Source organism: Alligator mississippiensis, chromosome 1 (assembly GCF_030867095.1).
Source record: "Alligator mississippiensis isolate rAllMis1 chromosome 1, rAllMis1, whole genome shotgun sequence".
Lineage (NCBI taxonomy): Eukaryota > Metazoa > Chordata > Crocodylia > Alligatoridae > Alligator > Alligator mississippiensis.
In genome coordinates this window covers 77557771-77573092 of record NC_081824.1, presented here as the reverse complement: position 1 = coordinate 77573092, position 15322 = coordinate 77557771, and the positions used below count along the sequence as shown (strand labels likewise).

At 42.1% G+C, this 15322-nt stretch overlaps 1 protein-coding gene across 9 annotated transcripts in view; it reads left to right on the top strand.

Annotated features, from left to right (window-relative positions):
• The window catches only part of BACH2 (BTB domain and CNC homolog 2), a 274189-nt gene that overhangs the window by 195260 nt on the left and 63607 nt on the right, over nt 1-15322 (top strand). For all 9 annotated transcript variants that reach the window (XM_059732064.1, XM_019496904.2, XM_059732063.1 and 6 more), the window contains one exon: nt 3487-3741. In XM_059732064.1, coding sequence (XP_059588047.1) covers nt 3499-3741 — 243 coding nt within the window. In that variant the 5' untranslated portion in view covers nt 3487-3498. The remainder of the gene's footprint in view (nt 1-3486; nt 3742-15322) is intronic.

Sequence of the window (15322 nt, the reverse complement as noted above, 5' to 3'; positions counted from 1 at the left end):
TTAGACAAAATAAAGCCAGTGGGAAATGATGGGGACTCAGGATTTCTGAACATCAAATCACTTGTTCAGATGCCTAAATGTGGATTTAGGAACATAACTTCAGGCAGCACCCTAATGTTGAAAATATCAGCTGTATTGAAATAGTTAGTGAATTAATGGTTCTTATTTGAAAATTCCTCTAGTAGTTCCTTGATACCAGGGTCAGCAATGTGGGTTGCTGTTGCCAAAGGAAGATCTATCAAGGTCTCTAGGCTCTATAAATATCCTAAAATTAGAAGGAATAAGGAGTAGTCTTTGACAGGAAAAGTCAGAATGTATTTACACATAACAAACGGGTCTATTCTGCACCCTTTCTTGCTAGATTTTTTTTAACACATATAGGGTCTTTTGCATGATGATGATAGTTAGGAAAATATTATTTTGATTTCAATCTGGATCAATTGGAGTAGCATTAAATAAAGACTCACAAAATGAAAACCAAGGTCTGATCCTTTGTAGGAGTTTCTTTAACAGAAGAGGAATCTTATATTAGCTTCCTGTTGTAGTTCAGATGTTTGCAATATAAGCAAGCTGTGCCATACCAAAACAGATTGGCTTATAAACATTACCTGTACAGATTTCTGGATCTTTTCTGACAGGGTTCCATTGTAGTCTGCAATAAAAAAAATCTAAAATATCTGGAGTACATATCCTTTCTGCAGCAAATCTCTGAAAAGTGCTAACATGTTATAGTGGCCTGCTTTTATGCTTTTGTAGCCATAACAAATGACACTGTCTTTTCTTACTCCAGATATTTTGTAGACTTACTCCAGATATTTGTAGATAAGTGAAGAATATGTCTTGTATTTGTATAACAGGCCAGCATAATACCATGTATGCATTCCTTTTCTAGTAGGAGCTATTATAGATCTTTTTTCAATACTGTAGCATTCTAGTCATAGTTTCTAATTTACATATTTAGCATTAAAATTTGTGCTTTTTAGGTTTTTTTACAGTAATGAGATCGGATTTTTCTGATCAGTGTTTGGTATATGCATGTCTGGCCAGTTAATACCTTTTTTCTTAATCCATAATTTATTTTACCTGTTGATCGACATCTTCAATAGCCCCTCAGCTATTTTGTGTGTGCATGCTGATCTTTTATAAATTTTCACTTAGGTAAATAAGAATCAAGTTACATAGTCTAAAAATGAGAGAGAATTAAAATAAATTATTGCATCGGTTGTGTGCAAATAAAGGTATTTCATTTCTTCTAGCTTTTAAGATGTCAAAAAACGTTCAGTTTTAAGTGGTACAAAGCATTCACAGGTAGCATTGAAAGCACTCCCATATATGTTCTTTTAGAGATTGGGATGTGAACACAAAGCAAACAATAGGACTAAAAGTGAATAAGGAAAGATTAATTACTTAGACACAAATGGGGTTTCTGGAGTAATAGGGCTGAAGGTAACTGAGGAAGAATTACTGTTGTCAAAGGGACAATCCATTTTGTACAAGGAACAGCAGACAAGGAATTCTGTGTTACTCGGTCACAGTGAATGTTACGTATGTTAGAAATATTTTGCATAGTCCATGGTCAGTAAAAGGAAACTTGTTTCACTCCCATTTCCATGGACACATAGACAGAGACAAACCATTGCACTTGTTTGGTACCCATTGCAGGACAAGTGCAAAGTTCTGCACCTAGAGTGGAATAATTGCATGCATAAATAGAGATTGGCAACTGACTGTCTAGGCTGCAGTGCTGCAGAGAAGAACTAGGAGTTACAGTGGAGGTTATAGGCTGACTATGAGCTAACAGTATGGTATTGTTCCAAAAAAAGGCCAACAGCTTACTGGGTTATATTAACAGGAGTGTCATTTACAAATCAAGGCAAGTGATTCTTTTGCTCTAATCAGCACTGGTGAGGCCTCACCTGGAGTATTGTGTCCAATTTTGGGCCCCACACTTCAAGAAGGATGTGAGCAGTTTGAAAAGAGACCAGTGCAGTGCAACCAAAATGACTAGGGGTATGGGAAACATGGTTTATGAGGAAAGGCTGACAAATCTAGGGTTATTTGGTCTAGAGAAGAGAAAAGACTGAGAGGAAATTTGATTAACAGTCTTCAGATTCCTGAAGGGCAATTTAGAGAAGGTAGAGATGGGCTTTTGGCTCTGTAGCTGTAGGGGATAGGATTAGGAGCAACGACCTCAAGCTGCAGCGGGGGAAATTTTAGTTTGGAGATTAGGAGGAGCTTGTTGACTACAGATGTGGTTGAGCATTGATACAGGCTACCTTGGGAAGTTGTAGAATCAATATATTTGAAAATTTTCAAGAGCAGGTTAGGTAGGCACTTGACTAGGATGGTTTAGTCAGGGATAATCCTGTTTTAAGCAGAATGGCCCTATGTTTCTGCAAACCCCCAGTGCTCTATCACATATACAAGTGAAAAAGAGAGGGACCATCCAATTCTTAATTTGGCAAGATAAGAAATGGAAAACACTCTCTCTTCTTCCATAGAAGTTTTATGCCTCCAATTAATTTGCATTGCTTTTGCCACACCTGAGTAGCAAGGGAAGTTTAGGTTAGATATTAGGAAGAATTTTCTTACTAGGAGGGTAATAAAACACTGGAACAGGTTACCCAGAAAGGTGGTGGAATCTCCATCCTTGGAAGTTTTTAAGACCTGGCTAGATCACGCTGTGGTTGGGATGATCTAGTTGGTGATGGTCCTGCTTTGAGCAGGGAGTTAAACTAGATGACCTCCTGAGGTCTCTTCTAACCCTAATTTTCTGTGATTCTGTGATTCTATGACATTAATCCTAGAGCCTCAAAACACTCCCTGAGCTTTGAAAATGACTCATTAAGACAATAGGAAGTGAGAGAATCACAGTAGGTTGGTACCGTTTATCAAGAAAACCTGCCAACACCACCTTTCCCTGTAAGCAGGGGCTTTCAGTATAAGATCTAGAAACTCAGTGTAAGATCTAGAAGCAACTGAACATAAGTCTTAACTTAAATATCGGGGTTTTTTACCTAACACAAAACTAAAGGGACAAAAGATCACAACTTCGTCTCTCCAACAGAAAACCAGATGGTCCCTTTTTTTTGTTGCTATAATTCTCCAAAGCATAAAGTATCACTTTGTTGTGATTTTTTTTTTTAACTACAAAATAGGAAGTTTTAAGAATATATTGGTTTCCTTTTAGTTTTTGACATGTTGTGCCCTAGTCAAAAGTCTAGTTTGATTTTATATGGTGGGGAAACAAAGGCTGCTAAGTGGGATAGAAAAAAGGCTTGTAATGTAAATGTCTTTCCAGATATCTTTCCCCAGCTCTTTGTTCTGACTAAGAATTAATGTGCTGATCAGCAGTTCTGCAGTTAGCTGCCTAGCTCTTGCAGGACACAGAAATCATGATGTAATCTCCCTCTCTCAGCTAAATCTGTGATAACAGTAATAACCCTTCAGCAATATCTCTACTTATTGTTGTCATTTCTATTTTAGGGTGTGAACGGAATGTCTGTGGATGAGAAGACTGAATCCCCCATGTATGTGTATGAGTCAACAGTCCATTGTACCAATATCCTCCTGTGCCTCAATGACCAGCGGAAGCAGGATATTCTCTGTGATGTGACTTTGATTGTGGAGGGGAAAGAGTTCCGAGCCCACCGAGCTGTGCTGGCTGCTTGCAGTGAATATTTCTTGCAGGCGTTGGTGGGGCAAACAGAAAATGACCTGGTTGTCAGCCTGCCAGAAGAGGTACAGTATGTCATCATTCCTCTGTCATCAAAACAATCCCCTCTTACACATGATTAAAAAAGGTTCATGATCTGCTACTGACTAGCCAACTAAGCCTCAATAGACAAATCCAAATGTAGCACAGATTCTAGGTTCTGACTCTATCATGACTGTTGCTATGATTTTTCTGTTTCGGTTGGTTAAGAGTTGCTGGATGCCCCTCGAGAGAAAAAGAATGAACATATTCACAGAACCTTCTCTGCTGGAAAAAAATCAGCCAGCAATTCTAACAGTTACTATAGTAAAGCTTTAAAATTGTTTGAGCTTGCCTTTCTCACCACTGCTGAAAGGGTAATACCCAAACAGAGGTCACTTAATTACTATAGCTCCATTCAGTACATTATGGAGTTATAGTACATTCAGCACCCTGATATTCTTCTGGTTTTCTAGACAGGAAATTTTAAAAGGATCATTTGGCTCTCAGAAATTGGGTTATTATTTAAAAATCACTTAAACCATCATGTTATTTTGAGCCTGCTTGCCACCCACCCTGTTTCAGCAACTAATATCCTGGTTCTTCTTTTTTCCTTTGCCTGTATCACTCATTCAGCCTGGCTTCCTTTCTCTTCCGCTCACCACTCATCTGACGTTTAACTGCTTTGAGCCAAGTGATTTATGCTAGAAGGACTAAGCTGAACATTCTTTTGGAACACAAAGTTATAGGTTTTTTTTGTTCTCATGCAGAATGGCTCAAATACAAAGGGGCAGAGTTAACCTTACAGCCATAACTCAAAGGTCAACCCCTTTTTGTTGATTGTTTGTTTGTTGTCCACAAATATGTACTAGCTGGTTTCTAATTTTTGTGGTTTCCTAGTAGACATCAGTCTAAGCTGTCCTGACTGTCACAGGATTCTTGTGCTTTTGGCACAAGAAGTTTACATCATGGCCCTTTACATGCACATTAGAGTTCTACACTGTTTCTTTGATCTCCTACTGCGTCATGGTGGAATTATGCCACAAGATAATTCACCTAGTTCAAGTGTATCCTCTTGTTCCATTGTGCAAGCATGTCATTCTGGTTTACTTGTTGGACAAGTAGTTCCGAAGCCAGCCAATCCTTTGATAAGCAGGTGTTATATGGAATGAGACACGCCTCAATTCAGTAGAGGTTACTTTATACCTATTGGACCTGGAAGAATGGTTTTAAATTATGACATAACTAACAATGCTTTTTACCCCATGGGTTGGCTGTACTTAGGCTCTTATTAGTATTAATACTATAGCTTTGAAATCATACCATGGCATTAATGGATGCAGTGTGATTTCAGGTTATGAATACATTGTAGCCCTGCCTGTATGCACAACGCTTTGAGTAGGTCATATAGTATGTATGCATTATGTTTCCATACAGTTGCAGAAGTTAGGGCAGGGTGGCACTTAAAGACTAGCTGATTCAGAAAGGCAGGGCATGAGCTTTCACAGGCAACAGCCTGTTTCATCAGATGCTGTCATCTGATGAATGATACCTACCTGTCTTCTCCCTGACTTCAGACTAAAATGGCTTAACCACCTTTATTTCTACACAATGCTAGTTAGTTAATCTTCCTATAGAAAATCTTAAGAGGGTAGTGAATCGTCTCTTACTGCAAAGCAATTTGGGTAGTAAAAAGGGACCAGAAAACACACAAAGAGGCAGAAGATGAAAAGAGAGGGGGAAGTATTAACACAGTGGTGCAAATCCTGGTAAGACCTCATCTTGAACACTAAGTACAGGAGACCCTCGCCATTCGCTGGGGATACATTTTCATATCCCCCGCGAGTGACGAAATCCGTGCATAAGGCATTGCATTCTTGAATGCCGTCTGCGTTCATGAGTGCAGTGCTCCCGGCAGCTGCGGGGGGGCGCAGCTGCACTGGCAGTGGCAGGAGCATGGTGGTGGCAAGCGCAGAGCTCCTGAGGAGCTCCTTTAAGTGTATTTAAGATGCAGGTTCGGCATTCACGAATATTTGAAACCGCAAATGCTGAACCCGTGAATAGCGAGGGTTTCCTATACTTTTTAAGAAAGATGAACTGGAACAGGTGCAGAGGAAGACTACTTGCTTGATCAGGTGAATGGACTGCCTATCTCATGAGAGAAGATTAAAAGAGCTTCACTTGTTCTATGTAGCAGAATGAAGGCTGAGAAGGGCATACGATTGCTCTCTATAAATACATTGAAGAAGGTAAACACCAAGGTGGGAGATGAGCTGTCTAAAGCTTACTTGTGTCAAAGGACAGTGGTGGCTCAAGAACAAATAGCTATTAACTGGTCACAAATATAGAGTGGAAATTAGAAGGTTTATGCTGCTCAGAGCAGTCAGATTCTGGAATAGCCTACCAAGAAGAGTAATGGAAGTAAAAAACCTAGATAGTTGTAAAATGGAGATTTGGTCTGTTTGAGAGGGATTATATGATGAAGTTGCCTGTAATAGTATGGGACTAAACTAGGGGTGCGCCAATAAAGATTTTGGGGGCTGATACCGATAGCCAATTTTTATGGAGGCATATTGGCTGATACCGATCCAGTTTCTTATACAGCATGGAGAGCTGTGCAGCTGGTAAGTCTGTTGTAGTGGAGGGGGGAGGGAAGGGGTATAGGGGACAGATCAAGGCCCCTGCGGTGAGGGAGGAAGCGGGGCTGGGGCAGGCACTGACCAGCCAGGGCTTGTCCAGCAGACGTGGGGACGGCTCCTGCTGCACACACCCTGGGAGGGCATGGGGGGGTGCCCCCGGATCTGCGAGGGGTGGCTGCCGCTGGGGCTGAGGTTGAGGCTGTACCAGATGCACTTGGGGTGGGCAGTGGTGGTGGGAGCACGGCTCTGGGGGGGAGGGGGCAGCAGCCACCCCAAAATTCACTGTAGCCCTCTCAACCCCCACTCCTAGCACCGCCGCTGCCCGCCCCAGCGCAGCCTGGTCCAGCCCCTCCAAGAAGAGCCTGATGCAGCCCCACCCCATAATGGCATCCCACCCCGTCACAGATCCAGAGGCACTCCAGGGTTTGCGCAGCGCTGGGAGCCCTAACATTTCCACCAGATGAGCCATAGCTCTCTCCCATGCCTACCCCGCCCCAGCTGGGCAGTGCTTGCCCTAGCCCCTGCCTGGTCCCACTCCCTTTTGCACTGCGGGGGCCTTGATATGCCTCTCCACGCCCCTTCCATCCCCCCTTCCCTGTCCAACACAACAGATTTACCAGCTGGACAGTTTTCCAAGCTGCCGGGCTGTGCTCCTCGTCACCTGCATGCTGCACTGTGGCTATGTGCACATACAGGCATTTATTGGCCATGTTATCAGCACATCAGGCCAATTTTCAATACAGCCAATTTTCTTTATATCGGTGCCAAACCGATATCAGACCGATGTATCCGTGCACCTCTAGACTAAATTTAGTGATCCAGGAAGTCTCTTCCAGTTCTGTGTTCCTTTGACACAACTAAGGATAATAAAGACATGATGATCTGATGATATACAAGTTTGTGCCTGTCTGGCCTCAAACATCTGGTCACATGCCACTCTGGCCCAGATGTGCGGTGGTGTTCGCTTGTCCGTCCCTGGTGTTCCACTGAGTAGATGTTTACCTCCTGTGTAGTCTTCCCCCCAATCTCTCCTACCACGACTTTGAATCTTGCTTCAGTGGAGGGGGTCCAACCACTGGGGAGTCTCTTGATGGCGGGATGTCTGTCTGCCGGTCTTCTGCAAGGCTCCACCTCCCCTCTAGCTCACCCTTACACCTAGCCTAGACGGGTCACAGATGTCCTCCTGGCCAGGTCCCTGACCATTGAGCCCCTGACTACGTTTGCCAGGATTGTTCTGCTTTACCAGTCCTCAAGATCCTACCCGTTCCCCGAGGCCATCTTCCTTTTCCTAAGGCTACCAACCCTCTTGAGAATTAAACAGCAATCTGGCTCTACATGCCCTGTCCCTCAACCCCTCCAACAGTGGGCAACAAAAGAATACAAACAAAAATCGCTGAAACACTCTAAGGAGCCCAGCCGCCCCTTTTCCCAGCTCCCTGGGCCCTATCACCAATGCCTGCCTTCCGAACCTCGTGGTCCAAATTTGGCCCTATATGCGGCCTTGGTAGCCTGTGGGCTACTCCCCTTTCCTTCTCCCTCATTGCCCAGCCTTTGGCTTTGCTGGACCCACTGTGGTCCTCCGGCGGATGTCTTCCCCCGCGCTACCCACTGGGGTGGTTCAATGCCCCCGAGGGCTGTGCTTTGCAGCCCTTCTTCCTGCTCTTGCCTCCCGGCTCCCCCCTGGAGCTCCTCATCAGTTCTCCCGGGGCCCTCAACAGTCCCACCTTGTCTGGTGTTTTGAGACGCGCTGGTCTCTCCTGCTTTCCTGCTGTGGCTATTGGTGATGAGATCTTCCTTTTCCCATCTGCCCTTTTGTCCGGGGTCCTGCCATCTCCGGCTCCCTGCCCCCTTCACTGCCGCCAGCAGCATCTGTCCTGCCGCATGCTCCGCAGCATCCTCCCCAGCTGGGAGAAGCTGCTTCCAGCTCTTTTTGTCTCCGCCGGAGCTCGGGGAAGCCCTCTCCTGCCGGTGCTCTCACCGGTGACGCTCTCCTCTTTGCCAGTGGCCTGCTTTATTTCCGCTGGCCGACAATTGCGGCTTACGTCATCTGCTGGCCGCAACTGTATAAAGGCGTGGCTAATGAGCCACACGGGTCCCTCCTCAGGCTCTGGCTGCGCCACGGTTCCCCCTGCAGGTGAGTATTTCCCTTTTTCTTTTATTTTCTTCCGATGGTTCCTGACCCTGGGGTTCACCTCTGGCCTTCTGGGGTCCTCCCTTCTGTTCCTCCCTGTGACAGAGTATTACTTCAGGAAGTCAGCATTAAAATAAATAGCATCTTTATCATTTTTAGGGTAATCCAAGATATTAAAAAATCTAAAAATATAGAGGGAAAATTCAGAATACTCGTAGAGATTTTAGGGATAAATTTTCTGCTTCCAAACTGTAATAAAGTCAATAGAGTTACAACAGCAGAGAATCTAGTTCTCAGTGCTCCAAAACCAGGAAACATTGGTTAAGGGATGTGTTGGTATTTTTCCATGTACCTAGATTTATTAAATGGCAGCAAAGTTTTACCTTTTTTTTTTTTTAAAAAAAAGACTGAAGCAGAACTCTTCCAGCCAGTCAGACCACAGAGATATTGTAGAGTTATTGATCCATAATAGCACAGTTTTCTACCTTATGTAAATTAATTCATGCTGACTGATCACAGAGTGATTTGTTCTATCACTGGTTATTTTGAATAGCTATATGTGGGTAAATTATTTAACTGATTGTATGGCAATCATTATTAGTCAGTTGGAGCACAAGGATTTACATAATCCCTACACAGTTATTTCTCGGTGACTACACAGTTAATATGCATTTCTCTACTTCTGTGGGTTTCTCTAATCTGTATGCTTTATTAGATTTCTGTTCTTAAATATTTCTAGTTGTGTGTCATCAGCACACTTAGCTGCCTGAGTTGATTACTTTCTACAACAAAAATAAACCTACACATGTTGGGAAAGTTTTGTAGCTCTTCTAGTTCAACATGTAACAAATAAATTGTAGGCTAAGAATCTTTGTAGACCCAGAGGTTTTCCATACACACTTAATTCTGAGGTGTTTTTTAGAAAAAGTTCACTTACTTCATGATATAGTTATTAGAAATACACATTTTAAGTTATCCTTTTTAAAAACAGCGTGCAAACTCACCGAAGGATTTCACTTGTAATATAACCAAAAAAATATTTCTAAATCAGCCACACCAGGATCAAATTTAGTAATTGTTTATTTTGAAATGGCTAAATTATGGCATTCTGAAAAATAAGAGTTAGTGTTATCCAGTTAAGGCTTAAATTTGATTCTGGTATACAGAGAAGTCTTACTAAGCGTGGCCACCTAGTGTGAATATTGATCTGAGCTGTTTAAAAAAAATACTTAGCTTTTAACTATCCAACGCAACAAATCTTCCTTCCCAAGAGTAAGCTGTAGACTTTTTTTCAGTCCAGAGGCTGGAGCTAGGGCATCTGGAGCACTGTCAACTTTGTAACAGTTGTCTAACGGTAAAGGGATGCATTTTAAATTATTTTTGCGTTTTAAAATAAAAAATCCAAACTAATTATTTGTAAAATGAGCTTTACCATATTGAAATTACTGAATTATTATAATAAGGGCTTGTCTACCCAGAAATTGCACTAATTTAACTTAAATTATTTTTTAAACCATTGCAAAACCTTGGATTGGATCCTTTTATATCTGAGTGGTTTATTCATTTAAACCTTTTCCTTATCAACTTTGATTAAATTGGAGCCGGCTAATTTTGTATTATCTCAAGAGTTTCTGCGACGTCTTTTGTATGACAGTGACTAATGTGATTTCAGAATACGCCTGTAGTTGGAACTCTGTAACCTTGGGTGTAGACAGGTGTTTAGAATAAGGGGCATACGATGATCAGTGTTTAGATCCTACCAGGATAAGCAAAGTATAAGAATCCCTGTAAAACAGAATAGATTGTGCTGAGTAGAATTGCAAAGAATCAGTCTTCTGGGTGTTATTCTTTGATTTGTTAGGCAAGTTTTGCCCTCACACAATTGGACTGTGCACCAAAAATTTTCCATTTGATTTTCCAGAACATTTTTCAGTTATGTTTTTTTCTAACCCTTCTTGTTAAATATATACCAAATTATTATTTTCCAAGAACCAAATTAAGGTGGTAGTTATTCATTTGATCTGTATCCCTGTTTTGTTTTATTTAATCACCAAAACTGGTCTTCCGTCCTTTAACAAGGCACTTAATTAAGCCTTTAATTCATGATAAGAAGTTAAATAGCACTTGGGAGCCTTTTTTAATGGTTTCCACTTCCCATCCAGATTACAAAAAAAGGTGTGAGAGACATATATGGCTGTCAGCCAAGGGTATTGTAGGTCATGCCAATATTAGCTGGCAGCAGGCCATTATCCAATTAACATTGCTTCATCTCTGGGAGTAATAGCTCTTGAGTAGATGATTGAGTCATTCATGCTGTAGTGGTACTTTACTTGAGAAAGAGCTAGTACCACTTAGAATAGATTTCTTATTCACTATTATTTACCTGCCTTGCTTTGCCAATAAAAGTACACAGGCATTAAACCATATCTAGAAGTTGAGAGATGGACAAAAGAGCAGCATTGATTATATATCTCTCTTTTCCTTGCTTCAGTTACAATTAAAAACATTAAAAAAATCCTCAGTCACAAGAAAATAAAGATTCCCAAGCTAAAATAACCAAAATCAGAATTCATAGGTCACCTCCCAGCTTCCCTTCTTTTTTAAACCAAAATATTTGGAAAAAAATCTTTGGAAATTAGGCAAGTTGCCTAAAAGCTGCAATCCATCTGCACTTTTGAAATGCCACCAGGCTTCTGTAGTCTTCTAAACCATCACTTTTGCAATTGTCATGATGTTCCTGATTGTGCCTGGATAAGACCTGGACTGGGATGGGCTAACACAATATTTTTTCTCTTCAGCATTTTTGTATTAAAATGATTAAACATAGAAACTTGGAATGGTAGATTTGCTTCCCTGTACCAGGTGACCTGCAGGTAATACGGGAGCTGTAAGAATTATTTTCTGTTCTTCAGTTAACTTTTCTATCCCCCTTTCATCACTTGAGTCTGTTTGACATAGTTTTGCCTATTGCTTGAATCTGTTTGACATAGGGCTGCCTACAAACTCATCAGGGGAGATCATCAGCAAATAGGAAGAGCCCTTTTCTCCCCAGCACCACCTGGGGTGACGAGGAACAATGGTAATAAGCTGATGGAGAATAGGTTTAGGTTAGAGATCAGGAGGCAATATTTTACAGTTAGGGTGGCCAGAATCTGGAACCAACTTCCCAGGGAAGTGGTCCTCGCCCCTACCTTGGGCAAATTAAAAAAGAGGTTGGATGATCACCTGTCTGGGGTCTTGTGAACCCAGCATTCATTCCTGCCTGTAGGAGGGGGTCAGGCTAGATGATCTGTTCAGGTCCCTCCTGCCCCTAGCTACTATGAAACCTGCCTTGTCTACAGTGGACTTTATGCCAGAAAAATTCTGCTCCTAATACTGAGTAATTAAATAGAATAGGTATCATTTTCTAAGGCTAATAAATCCTTCTGGAAGAAAGGACTTTTTCTCTTATACAAATAATGTTTAGAATAGAAGTGTGATAGCTTACACTGTGCAGTAAATGATTCTGTCACCTGTTTCTTTTAATTGACCTGGGCTTGGTCCCTGCAATAGTTAGCCTTCACACACAGACATGTTATGTTGAGAGAGATTCAGACTTCCAGTCCAGCAAAAACTGAGCTCACAGCAACCAAGATGGGATGGAGCCAGGCTTCTAACCTGAGTGCATTTAACCAATGAGAAATACTGGCAGCTGCTAACTGTCCATGCCAGCCTGCTGGCCTGAGAAAAGAAATGCTGGGAATTAGCCAACGGAAGATGACTGGATTCAGGAGAAAATCAAAGGCAGGATGCAGGAGGTCAGCTGTTACAGTACCCTGCTGGCTAGAGGAGATTGTTATTCCTTTTTATCTTTCTAGAAATAAACAGTTTTCTCTTACTTTGTCTCTTTCCTCTCTGTAATTTGTGTACATATGAATATAGTATCTTATAAAGAATTAATTGAATGGGCTTGGAGTACTCTCCTCAGGAGCATGGAATTAGATCTGTAACAAATGTGGAATGGAAACATGAGGCTTAACCAAAAAAAAAAAAAAAATCTGCATGACACTATGCTTCCCCAGTGGGGAGATACCAGCCTACAACAAATAGCTGCAAAAGATCCTTTTTCATTTGATACGCCAATGAAAAGTTTCGGGATATTGAATATCAGGCTTTTAACAGTATAATATTAGTTATTTATGTTTTCACAGATCACAATAGCTGTCCAGAATTGTTTCTGTCATTGACTTTCCAGACAGTACTAATCTGACTTGTATCCGTTCTCACCTTTCCCTTTATTTGTTTAGCTGTCTGTGCAATAATCACAAGACAGAGATCTGTCAGGTCCTTGAGCTACCAATACAGCTAGAGGTCTCCCTAGATCACGGGGAGACTTACCAATTTGCAAAGGTTGATTGTGGTGTAAAGTTCTAATTCCATGGTTGTTTCACAGCTGGCCCACCGCTTGGCACTGATTGGTGGGTGGCCATGGAGGGGAGGAGGGATGAGCGGGTGGCTGCCATCTTGACTGCTGGCTGCCCTTTGTATGGTACTGCTTCTTGGCACTAATTGGCAGAGAGGCCCCGGCGTGGGGAGAAAGGATGAAGGAGCAGCCATCATCTTGTCTGCTGCCCAGTTGGCACCTCCCCCTTCACACAGCAAGGACCACTGGCTCCCACTAGGAAGACATTTTATTTTTATCCAGTTATTTTTGGTGTTGATTTTGCAGACAATCTTGTGAAATCCACAAAACCACAAATTAAGTAGGTCCCTAAATATAGCCAAGCCCCATCCCCATTAATGACATGTTAGCCTGAGACTACCAGTGTCCCTCCCACTAGCCCAGAGACACGGCAACAACGGCTTTACTTTGCATTTCGTTTCACTGGTTCTATGTATGTAATGTGTGCAGTCATGTTTATTCACAGCACACACACCAGCAGCTCCAAAAAATCATTTAAAAAGGTTTGCTGCAGAGTATGGCACAGATGGAAGTTGGAATGCTGGTTAGTATTTACGCAAATCTTCATAAGCTAATGACGTACAACTGGGGCGTATGTCACACTTAGGATGTGTTAACTGTACTTAAAAAATGTGTGTCCACTCATTCAAGTAGTAAAACACATACTAAGTACAATCATACTGTAGCAAAGTTACAACTTTTCGTGGGAGGAGGAACTCCAGATATTATTAAGTAACACGTGTTCAGCTATCGACAGACTGTTCCATGGAGAACATAAGAGTTCAGGACTCCAGTGCCGTGCAGGGTCTGGGACCAACATCCAGCTGATTATTGGTCCCAGCCCCCGTATCACACTGGAGCCGTTTCAAGACTGGTGTGGTGAAGAGCTGTTTGTCAGTCCCACCCCTGCATCACATTAGAGCTGGTTCAAGATTGCCAGCAGCAGAGACCTGGCTCATACCACAGATTCAGTGACAGAAGTGACACTGTCTCCTGGGCTTTGCCTTCCATATTTCCTTCATCCGCTGCTAGCAGTAGAGACTCAGCTCTTCCCTGCGTGCCAGGGGCAGGCACTCCTGGGTTGGGCAGTGCTGGACATGCAGCAGGAAGGGCGTGGGTTTTGGGCATGGTGGTTTCATGGGCAGATACGCAAGGTGTGACACTTAGTGCCAGGGTCCATGTCAAAGGAAGGGATGGAGGGCAGGAAGCCTGAGGGTGCTCAGCTAGCTCTAGCCCTGTCCAGAGTGGGCTGAGATCGTAGTAGGCATTACCGTGAAGCTGCTCAGAAAATGTTCTGATTTTGAATAAAGCATGGTAATGCTTAGTACGATCTCAGATTAAATATTTGCTAAGTGTCCATGCAGCAAACCCTAGGTTAGGAGGAGCAAGAAATGGCAATATGCATCATGTAATGCATTAATTAATTTGGAAAAGAAAACAAGATAAAAAACATATACTTACAATTGAAATTCCATGCGCCTTGCCCTTATGTGACAGGGCATTAGACAGCTTGCAGGTATTACCTGATTTTGGACATCTTGTGTGATGCATCACATGCCTACCATGGAGCCTCATGCTTTTGAAATGCTTTTCAGTAATGAGTATTTGTTTAGCATATGAGAGAAACACCTGTGGATGGCAAAGCTTCCCTTACTTCCTTATGTGTAGCTTCTTGTTTCTGGGATTTGCCTTCTGATTTTTGTGATGGAAAAATAATGAATTGTATTCCTGTTCTGCTCTTTTAAGCTGCAAAAAGAACTAGGTAAAAAATCTACCAAGAAGAATATGCCAGAGCTCAGAAGGAATTCTTTTCCCTCCCCCTGGTGGTGGTTTATGCTATTCTTTTTTTTTTTTAATCAGTCACATAAAAAAGTACTAGTACAGTGGCGACAGAGAAGAAACATGTTGTCCATATTCCACCATTTTTAAAGTGGGTTCAACTCCATTGCTACTGTTAGTCAGGCCATGTTGCTACTAGTGAGTTTGTCTCGTGACCTCTGATTTAACATATAGTACTGGAAAGACAGTTTGAAAAGTGCAGACTCAATTGCAAATCACAAATGTGATTTAAAATGTAAAAGGAGCTCTAGCAACAGGTTATCATTTGTAGAAAGTGCATGAGCAGTAGCGGACATATTTTTTGGAATGTCTGTTGACATTTTTCCTTTATTTAAATAATATAGACGTTAATGTACATGAAAATGTGGATATTTTAGTACTGGAGTTTTATGTATGTTTAGTGCTGTTTTTTAATTCAATGCCCCTGCCTTCTTATAGGTCATTTCCATTTTCAGCCTAGATGCAACTGTCTTTCCCACTTCCCTTTGAAAGGTACTGCTTTGTACTTCGGTCATTCAGTGGTGCAGCAAGACTGTCTAACAATTCCTCAGATAGTCCGTGAATGCCATTCTGCTGGT